General features: G+C 42.3%; 1 protein-coding gene across 1 annotated transcript; it reads right to left on the bottom strand.

The window, feature by feature from the left end:
* Positions 1 to 774: 774 nt before the first annotated feature.
* tyrp1b (tyrosinase-related protein 1b) lies at positions 775 to 6,425 on the bottom strand. Its single transcript, XM_080463026.1, has 9 exons — positions 6,135 to 6,425; positions 5,018 to 5,376; positions 4,649 to 4,757; positions 3,765 to 3,978; positions 3,175 to 3,379; positions 1,855 to 2,022; positions 1,399 to 1,578; positions 1,179 to 1,325; positions 775 to 1,075 (listed from the first exon to the last, which is right to left on the bottom strand). The coding sequence occupies exons 1-9, from the start codon at positions 6,146 to 6,148 to the stop codon at positions 870 to 872; spliced, it is 1,602 nt and encodes a 533-aa protein (XP_080319152.1). The 5' UTR covers positions 6,149 to 6,425; the 3' UTR covers positions 775 to 869.
* Between the last annotated feature and the right edge of the window lie 3,703 nt (positions 6,426 to 10,128).

Here is a 10,128-nt window from a genome sequence, read left to right as displayed (position 1 = left end):
TTTAAATTACTTGCCGGTGTGCGTGAGAGTGATTTATTTTGATTGTCTGTATTTGCTATCCATACATATGCAACGTGTGCATATTCTGTCATAGGTATTTTGCCTCTTGGTGTGGCTGACACATTAAATAATATATATTTTGTTTCGTTCAATTATAATGACATGTCACACTTAAAGATAAGATCGAACTCACTTTTGAAGAGATTGCTCATTTAATTCATCTTTCTGTTTTTTCAGATTATAGTTCTGTGTATATTTATGGAACAGAACGAATTATCCCAACATTACATGTTTAATTAAAAAATGCAATGTGTGAAAGCCAACGTCTTCTTTTTGCAGTACTGCATTTTTTCCACATGAGGGCGATGTGTGTGCTGTTATCAACAGAATTTGCACGGACCTAATCTGACTTGTAGAAGTACCACATTACACCTAAATGCTGTTATATGCCAGTTGGCCGCAGGCCTCAGACAAATTTGTGCCTCCAGCGAAGGGCCTGCAGTATTAAGACATGTCTGCGGTCTGATCTAAGACTGCAACTTGTTGTCCCCTGATTAATAAGCCAAAAATAGACTGAATGAAAGGAAGGAGGATGTGAACATCAAATGAATGACAACAGACACTTGTGAAGAAACCAGATATATAGCTGGCACATTATCACAAACTATTGGTCCATTTGTCAAAGGACACTTCATGTTTTTGACCCCTTGGCTTTGGGCTGATATTCAGAGAGTCAGACAGTTCAAGGCAAACACATACACAGATGCAACGGGCTCTGGGTTAAAAATTATCGTAACTTTATTAGAGCAAATTTGAGAATAAAAAACAAACGCATGACAATGTTAAGGCCCTCTTTAAAAGCCGTGACTTCAGACAACAGACTGTGATTTGTTCAACCTGTGGTCATCCTCCGAGTAGCGCCTGAAGGTTTCTCCCAGCAGAGGCTCCAAGGCCTCGGCTGAGCGGTAGGAGCGAGCTCGCACCGCACAGGCAATAACACCACCCACTATCGCCACAACCAGCACTGCTGCAACAACAGCTACAGTGATGATCTCAGACAGGGTGAAAGCACGAGCTAGAAAGGGCATGAGAGAGAAAGCAGAGCGTGGATCAGATCAGGGTGTTTTTGTGGATATGTTTGTGCATGTGTGCATGTGTGCATGTGCGCTGCCCCTCACCTGGCCACTGGACCTCATATGAGTACCCAAGGACATCCGAGGCAGGGACAAACATCTCAGCGTTTGTGACAGGAGGCCAGAAAGGAACCATGTTGAACGCGCGGTTGTGTCCAATTGGGGCATTCTCCTCTGGATAAACTATTTCACCTAAAGGCAGAGGACAAATGTTTCACCCTTCCTCTCATAATTCACAGTGGTTTACTGTGTCCAGTGGCTGTACCTGGTGCGTGTCTGTTGAGCCACTCGTCAAAGATTGCATCGGTGAAGGTGTGTAGCAAGACAAAGATGGGATCGTTGGGTGACAGGTGAGTCTGTCCACCTGTGCCATTGAGAAAGAGGTGGGCCAAGTTGTGGAGGCTGCGGATCACCGGGTCGTACATCCCCTGGGGGGCGCTGTAGCCTAGAAAATATACAAAAAAAAAAAAACATTGTTAATGAAAGCCTTCAATCTACCAAAATTAGGAACAGACAAGGCTGTGTTCTAGCTAACCATATGTGCGTGTGGGTGGTAGACTCAGTGAGTGTGTGTTTTTGGCTTTGAGTTGGTATCTATATAATCACACAGCACTTCAGGGACTTTATTTTCGGAGCCCAACTGAACTTGGATATTCCCCTTTGGTTGATCTGGTAAATCTGAATTGCTGCAGACATTCTGATCTCTGACTCATAACTGCACCTTCAATTGTATTCCTGAAGCTCTCAGAGGAGGTGGAGTAGTAAGGAGGAGTATCGAAGGTGTTGAGCTGCAGACAGTCCAACACATCCTGGGGCTCTGGCAGCCGCTGCACCATGGGCCGGGCCACGTTCCCTGCTGGGTTCCTCCTGATGGGACTGGTCTCTGTACCTTGGTGACGGAGACAGAAGCCAAGATCAGTACTAATGCAGTGTATCCACTGATAAGATCAAACATAACTTGGTTAGTAGGGCATTCACGTTGCAATTCAGACGTAAGGCCATCCTCAAAGAAAGGGAAAGGAAGTATGATTAGAAATGTTGTATTATTTAATCGCTTTCTAATTCCGTGTGGGAGACTTGACTAGTTTGATCTATCTCAAACATGACAGGATGGCAGATTTCTTTTTCAATTATTCAATAAAAGTCAACAGTAGAGAGTGGGAGCTTTGTGACTGAACATTTTCCCTCGTTTTTTCATACATGCATGATCGCTTTCTTTCCTTTCTTTCTTTTTTTTGTTGTACTTTCTCTCCAGCACACAAGCCCAAGCACATAAACAGAGGGCTACATAACTGAGTTGTCTCTCTGTTTGAAGATTATTCCCGCAGATCAAAGGAACCAGTAGACTGCTAGATTCCTGTCTTCAACAAGCACATGCACAAATGAGGCAACCCCCCCTCTAACCTATTTAAGGAGATGTTGCTTGTTGATGCAGGAAATACCAGGCCTGTCATGACTCTCTAACGGGAATAATGAGACGGATCACTCACACATCAGCTCACATGTTCTACCTGTTTTTTCTTTCTTATGTACAGCTAAAGTGGTGAATTAAGGATTTAATCTGGTGCCACTGTGGAATGAGATCCAATCCCTACAAATCTGATTCTACAAAGTCTGGCTTACGCAGCGTTAGCTTATTAGCATAATGGTCCCCTTATTTTAGACTAAACCTTGTGACCCATTTGGAATTCACATTTAAAGGCTGCTGCACATTCTTGTATCTTGTATTGAGAAACGAGGCTCACAGAACTAAGCCTTTCAAAATTAGTTGTGTTAAGACGCCGCGTGCGCCACTTCAGATGCACGCAGCAGCTCGGAAGGCAATGTTGAGGAACTGGAGTCATTTTAAACACACTGTAGTAATAGCAAGCAATATCGAATTTAGCACAACAGCTGTGAAGCATTATTTATAGCAGCTTATGTTCTACATGCTCTCTTTACGGGTTCTTTGCCCTCTTTTTCTGATGCTGCTGAGACGACGTTGTTAACACAACTCTGCTGTGCAGCGCGATACGGTGTGTGTCTCTGTGACGGTCTTTACTGTTGCAGATGGTGCCGAAGGTGTCATAGTCCTCCACGCTCTCGCAGATGACCCTCCACTGGGAGAAGACGGAGTTGGCGCTGATGGAGTCCATGTCGAACGAATTCCTGGCTCCCAGCAGGTCGTCAGTGCAGATGTCGCACTCGCTGCCTCCAATGGCAAAGTTCCAATATGGCAGGGCAAAGGTGGGATCACTCAGCATGTCCTGTAGGAATACAAAAGGAGAGGACAAATGTTCCTGAATACATCGACTGACATGCGTGTGTATAGAACAACAGCTTCCTCTACAAGTGTTTTCATTAAAGTAATGACCTGATAACATTTTTTTTTTCGTTTTTCTTGTATCACTAATTCTTTGCACGCCCTCTTCATCAATGTTTTACAGCTTAAATTTACTTACATTATCATTTGACTTTCTCCTTTCAACTAAAATATATTTCTCTCCTACATCAGTCTTGTTAGTTTCTCATCATCTTCCCAACATTGTCCTTCTCCCTGTCCTTTATTCCATTGCATCACTTTCTTCTGTCAGTCTTCTTTTTTTCTCTTTCGTTATCCTGGTGTCTCTCCGCTGCCCCCCTTCCACTCACCTGCATGTCTCTCTCCAGTTGAAGCAGTTGAAAGCGATGCCACGTGACAAAACCTGGCCCTTCGTGGGAGAAGTCTACGCCTCCGAAGCTGGTCTGTCCCGGCCCCAGGTAAGTCTTACTGACGGAGTAGTAGTGGCTCCACACGAAGTAGTTGTAAATGGTGATGTTCTCAAATTGCGGGGTGTTGCCATCAGGCCCAAACACATCCTGGTACCTAAAGATAAGGACTGAATGTCACTTTGTGTTTACGTCTCCACATTCCTCCAAGTGAGCCTATTTATCCCCCAAATCCATTCAGTTCTTGACTGATTCAAAGTGAAGGTTCCATGTTTCTGACTGAAATGCATGTGTACATAGTACATGTGCATCTTATTGCTTGATGTTGTGGCGAGAGGGAACTTTACTTTAAATGTGTGACCTCTAGCTAATAAATAACCAGGACATATTTATCAGAAGGTTAAAGGGGTTCTTCGACCTGCAGCAAAATCAATCTACAACCATCCCTCGCTAATTGGAGGTTTTTTCACAGACTTGTGCACTGCTACTGAGAAGAGTATAATTTCCTTTGCTCCTTCCTAAATGGATAATTTGCTCTTCCACCTGCAGTCTTTACAGGGTGCTGCTGGAAGAAATGTTAGGGTTTTCTGATAATTTTCAAAAGGGCACAGCATGGGTTCATCCATAGCTGTAATGCTGAGTTTTCAATAGTCAGACTCAGGGAGATTGAGCATAAAGCTCCTCGGGCTAAAGCCAGCTGTCTGTTCTCCAGTCGTGATAGAAGATCAAACAGGGACTGGGCTAAAAAAAAAAATATATAATAAAAAAATCAATCCTCTTGAAATCCAATCTTTCAAACCTAGGATTATGTTGTTATACTTATGTACCGTCTTGTGCAGATGACCACTTCAGGGTGGACGGTCCTCTTAGCCTGGTCCAAAGCATTCACAAATGCCTGCTTCTCGGCTGCACTCATCTGCATGATATTCCTCCTGACTGGAGCAAGGTTAATGGGGTGGAGGAAGACAGGGGTGAAGGGAGAGAGAGAATGAAGGATTGTTTTGGTGTGGGAGGAACAGGGGAGAAAAAGAAAATGGTATTAAAAATTAACACAGACATTTCCTATTTCAAGCAGTAAATGCCTGCCTTCGTTCCCTCGGCTGATGTAGACCTGTGAAATCATAAAGCGGATAGTAAAAGATGGAATTTGTAAGCTGCCTCAAGCCTTCAGGTCAAAACAGCAGGCGTTCTCTTACCCACAGAGATCCTCTGATCACAGTTTGGTCCAGTCAGTCCGTGTCTACACCGCCCACAGTCGTAGCCACTGAAATTCCCATTACACTGGCAAGTGCGGTTGAAGAATCTCAGCGGCCACCTCTCCCTGTCATCACGCCCAGCATAGGGGTACTGTGGTCCGTGACGTCGATTGTCAGCCGCAATGGACACACATTGCCCTCTTCCCACGCTGGAGCCACACTCATCCCCTGCAACCCCGGAAAGAGATGGGCAACACTGTCCGCTGCGCAGCCCCTCAGGTGTGACACACTCCCGCGGGAACTGGGCGAGTGTTAGGGTGGCGCACAAGGTCACCACGAGGAGACCCACTCTCCACATGCTGACACACACCAGAAACAGAAGAGAGAATTCTTTTAGAAACATGGGGTGAGTAGGGGGAGAGAGGATTTTAAGGTAAAAGTAAAGTAGGTCAGACATTTTAGAAACAGGGTGGGAGATTAGACATGGTGAAAATAGTTTTTTCATCCACCCTTTGCTAAAACCCACTCATCATGTTCAGGGTTGTGAAGGCCCAGAGTCAATCCCAGGACAGAAACAAAGACGAAACAATTCAATACAACACAGACATACACTGCAATTAAACTCAAACTCACTCAGTTTGTTCACTTCTTAAAGGCAATTGTCTTAACATTATTCTAAAACTTCACATCTTACACGCCCCTGCAGGCAGTACAAGTCACTATTCATAATTCACAAAGCCATCAGTTATAAACTCTTACAAGTTCAGAAATGCTTTCAACAATAGACAGCGAGAGATGGTTTGCTTCAATCTTTCCTGTAGTTAAATGTGCTCATGTTTTCAGACTTGTTCATTAGGAATGAATGAAGGAGTGCGTGTGAGTTTGGCAAGATCAATTATACAACAACAAAATAAGGATAAAAGCCACACAAGTTTCCCTGCATCCCTGCAAAATATCCAGCAAACCCAGCTTCAGTACTTTAGTCAGTTCCAGATGGTCTGAATCCACCTGCGAAAACTCCCAACTGCCCCACATCTATTTTAGATTTAGTCAGAAAGCCTGTTTTATAAACTTCAGTGTATTGTGTAAAACATAATCCGTGCAAACTGGTCCCTACCTCTCTCCGTGCATGTTGCTCCTCTGATGAAGTGTAGCCACCCAAGAGTCGGCCCCATACCCTCGTCTGTCTTAAATAGCCATCAAACACATGACCAGACCTTTCTGATGCTTGTGTAAGCCGATGCACACACACACACACACACACACACACACACACACACACACACACACACACACACACACACACACACACACACACACACACACACACACACACACACACACACACACACACACACACACACACACACAGATACACTTGGGGCTATTCGAGCATTCTCAAACACTCATTCATAAGCCTTGTGATCATAGCCCAAATGACGCCAGTCGGTGTGCACAAAAAAAAAAAAAAAAAGGATTCAACTGTTGGCAGTCACGCCAAAGTCATGCTTGTGGAAATTTTGCTAATTTCAGCCAAGTGTCGAAATGCAATGGTTTATTAGACAACAGGTGACTGCGGGGAGAAATTCTTGATAATTTATTCATGCAAATGAGTCACTTGTTAACGGCAAGTAATTTCGCAAATGTTTGTGCCTAAGTTATCAAAAGACTTTGATCACACAAAGAAGAGCAACTGCAGAAATCTACGTACTGAGATACACTGAACAAGGAACCCATTCAACAAGATCGGTTTAATTTGGTATTGCTGAAATTGCAAAAAACAATACAAAGGACAAGAGTTACATGGAAGAAAAATTAAGAAGAAGAAAAAATCAATGGAAAACCGTCTTTTTAATGTAGTTTATTGAGACCGATCTGATGATACACTCCACGCTACTTCCACTGCTTTATGAATGAACTGATGTGAATCTGAGATAAAAATGACACTTGCTGCTGTCTACCTCTCCTTTTACACAGATTCAAAAATGTGGTCAATATGAAAAAAAATATATATCAGTAAATGCAATTCATAGACTTGACAGATATCAAACAAGACACATTACTTATTTTCACATTTACACAATTGTGCATGAACAGATTATCTTAGAACCAGCGTTTCCTGGTCACTCATCCGCCCATTGACACAAGCTTAATGTGTTACAGTAGAACTCTTTCAATCCACACAGACACGGAACAGACAATCACATGCACCAAGTATAAATGTGATACATATTCACTTGTTATTACAGCCGGATTTGAAGGCAGTCTGTGTTGGGTTCAGTTAAGATTTGATAACACGGGGTGATTTACTGAGTGTCTAGAAAAGACAGTGGCTTTTGGGGGTGGGGTGGGGGGGGTGTTTAGGCTACAGTAGGAAAAGACAAACAGTTGATCCCCCTAGAGAATGGAAGTCCTGAGTTCTTGTGAGGAGTCTGGCTTGAGTCCAGTACTGGCCGACTCCTCTGTGGAGCTGGGCGGGAGCTCGGACATGGCTGTTGCGTTGTCCTCTGGCGGCCCTTTTTTTTTGGCCAGGGTTGAAGCCACATCAGATGCATCAAGCATGGATATCCTAAGATAGTGAGGCAGTTGGCAGAGACTGAAATGTTTTATTTGATAAACAAATCAGAGAAATAAACCATGGCTGCTCTAAAAACTGTGATTGAGGACACTGAAATAAGCGTACTATTAGTAGAACAATAGGTGCTATTTGAAGCAAATGAGGATAAAAAGAGTTTTACTTAACAGGAAAACAAAATACAGGCACCTTTGAAGATGGTATTTACATATAACAGTGAAATTCTGGCACAAATAAATTTGGTGAGGTTTTAATGGCTGATAAATTGATGTTGCTGTGAGAAAACGGTCATATTCTCTCCGAAAGGTCTGCTTATTTAATGACTTCTACAGCAGATGGATAACCTCACAAAGTACGGTGGTACAGGATACACATGGAGGTAATGACACACCTATTTATAAATAGATCTCTTGACATTATTGACTAATTGCAGGTGATGCTGATCTGGGTGAAAGAATTTCAGAAAGTGCTTGCATGCGTTCACATGCCCTAGTTGGCGGTCTCACAAGGGCATCAACACCACCGCCTTAAAAGCACTTTCAGATTTGTTTTGCATGTGTGCCAAGCCTTTACTTCTTAGCCAGATTGCAGTATCCTATTGTTCTTCTAGGGCAGATGTGACAAACGCATTTTATTTCGGCAGTCACATGTTGACAAATCTGATTTCATTTGGACTGGGAAATTGATCCCATAATAACCTGTAATTAGTCACAACTCCAAAGTTTTAATTACAGAAAAAACACAAGTATAGCCGATAGATTAGTTGTAATTGTTCAAAATCTACAAAAGTTCTCAAAGAAAAATATGCCAACCTGCTGTTTTGCAATAAAGTTCAGTTCAGGTTTGTTTCTCAGTGTTGCACGATGACCTTGAACAGTGCAACACCCAGTGGAACCAATTTAAAAAAAAAAAAAAAAAAATGGTGGTTGATGTCTCATTAGTTTAGTTAGATATTTTTACAATTGGCAGCATCATCTCAATGGCTGGTTTGAACAGTCTTGCTGGCAGCATTTGCCCACAATCCACATGTTTGACACCTTTGTCCTAACAGGAAGAGCCCTGTGACCAAAACAGACTTGTTTATTTTCTGCTTTTGACTCTGATTTTCACATCAATATGCTGTGATTCTGAATGACTATTTTGGAAGAAAACAAGGAGACAATATCTTGTTTTTTTCAACACTGGAAAGCTAATGCTGCAGGCTTATTGTTGAACATAGCGGTTGTTCAGGTGCAGGTAATTTATGCTTTGACGAAGTCACCTTTGCTGCACAAACACAAAGACGAGTGTGAGTCCACAGAGAGGCAAAACTCAGTGGTGGAGTTGCTGTTATTTCATGAAAATCATTGTAAAGATGAAGGTTGTGTTTAACCCCTCTGTGGTCAATGGGAACAAAAGAAGAAGGCTGACCACTTAATATGGAAAGTCAATTCTGTTAAGTGGTGTAAGATTTGTCAGATTGATCAGCATTAGCTCTGCTCTAGACAACTGATGTACATGTATGTTAAATAAGCCAGAATTCCTCTTTGTTGCAAAAATAGTACAATTTATTCTCCTGGACTGAATAAGATAAGCAAACAAGTCTCAAACCCTTTTTTTTCCCTTTTTTTTTTCAGTTACCGGTAGATGCAATCAGTCTATGTAAATCAAGCATTTTATCGAATTGAAAATACAATTCATTGTAATATCCAGTCTACAAAAACAAGGAAGTGATTACTGACACATCCACATGTAGTCTCTATTATAGTCACTTGGGCTTTGTAACTGTGCCAGGAAATACCCATGAAGGTAAAGAGACACATGTCCATTCATTTCATCCTTTCTAAAGGTCTTTTGTTATAGTCACATGCTCATGTATTGTATGTACACAAGCTTAATTTACTGCTTTACACGATGGCTTCTTGCATTCTAGTAAGTGCGTGAAACTGAACTGGTGAAGAAACACTCATGGACCAAATTCTAAAAGTGACTTTTCTTGTTTGTTGTCGGTGATTTCGGTGAACCCGTCTTCCAATGTGCCCTGAATTCTCCCTGCTGCTTTAAAGCCTCTTAACAAGGACACATTTCAACATGACTCTGTTGAGTGTTAAATAATTCAGCGTTGCTTTGCGTCTGTGTGAGGCATGCAAGCAATAGGCATACAGTCAGCTCTTGTTCATTGTCTGTGATGTGTGTCTGGGTTTTGTTCGTATACAAAGACTCCTGTTTTAAGTGGTCCACAACAGCAGGGACTGCCCTATAAACACAAACAACAGTCTGTTGAAGTCACTGACACTAATAGCACGTCTCAGTACTCTTGACATGCTTGGACTTGTGTTTGAGATGGACACTTTATAACTGTGGCTTGTTACTCAAGTTGAGAGGAATATGTGACAGCTGCCATTGTTAGTTTAAGCAATGGTGGGCAGCATGAGTTAATCTCAACAACAGGTTAAATTAACCCTTCGAAACTGACCCTATTTTATCAGCTTCTGCTCAACAGCCATTGTAGGAAATAGCCTGAATGCGTTTGACAAGGTAGTTTTGCTATGTATTC

The sequence above is a fragment of the Lipophrys pholis genome, assembly GCF_963383615.2.
Source record: "Lipophrys pholis genome assembly, chromosome: 5".
Taxonomy (NCBI): Eukaryota; Metazoa; Chordata; class Actinopteri; order Blenniiformes; family Blenniidae; genus Lipophrys; species Lipophrys pholis.
The sequence above is the reverse complement of the archived record's forward strand: the minus strand, read 5'-3'. Positions and strand labels throughout refer to the sequence as shown.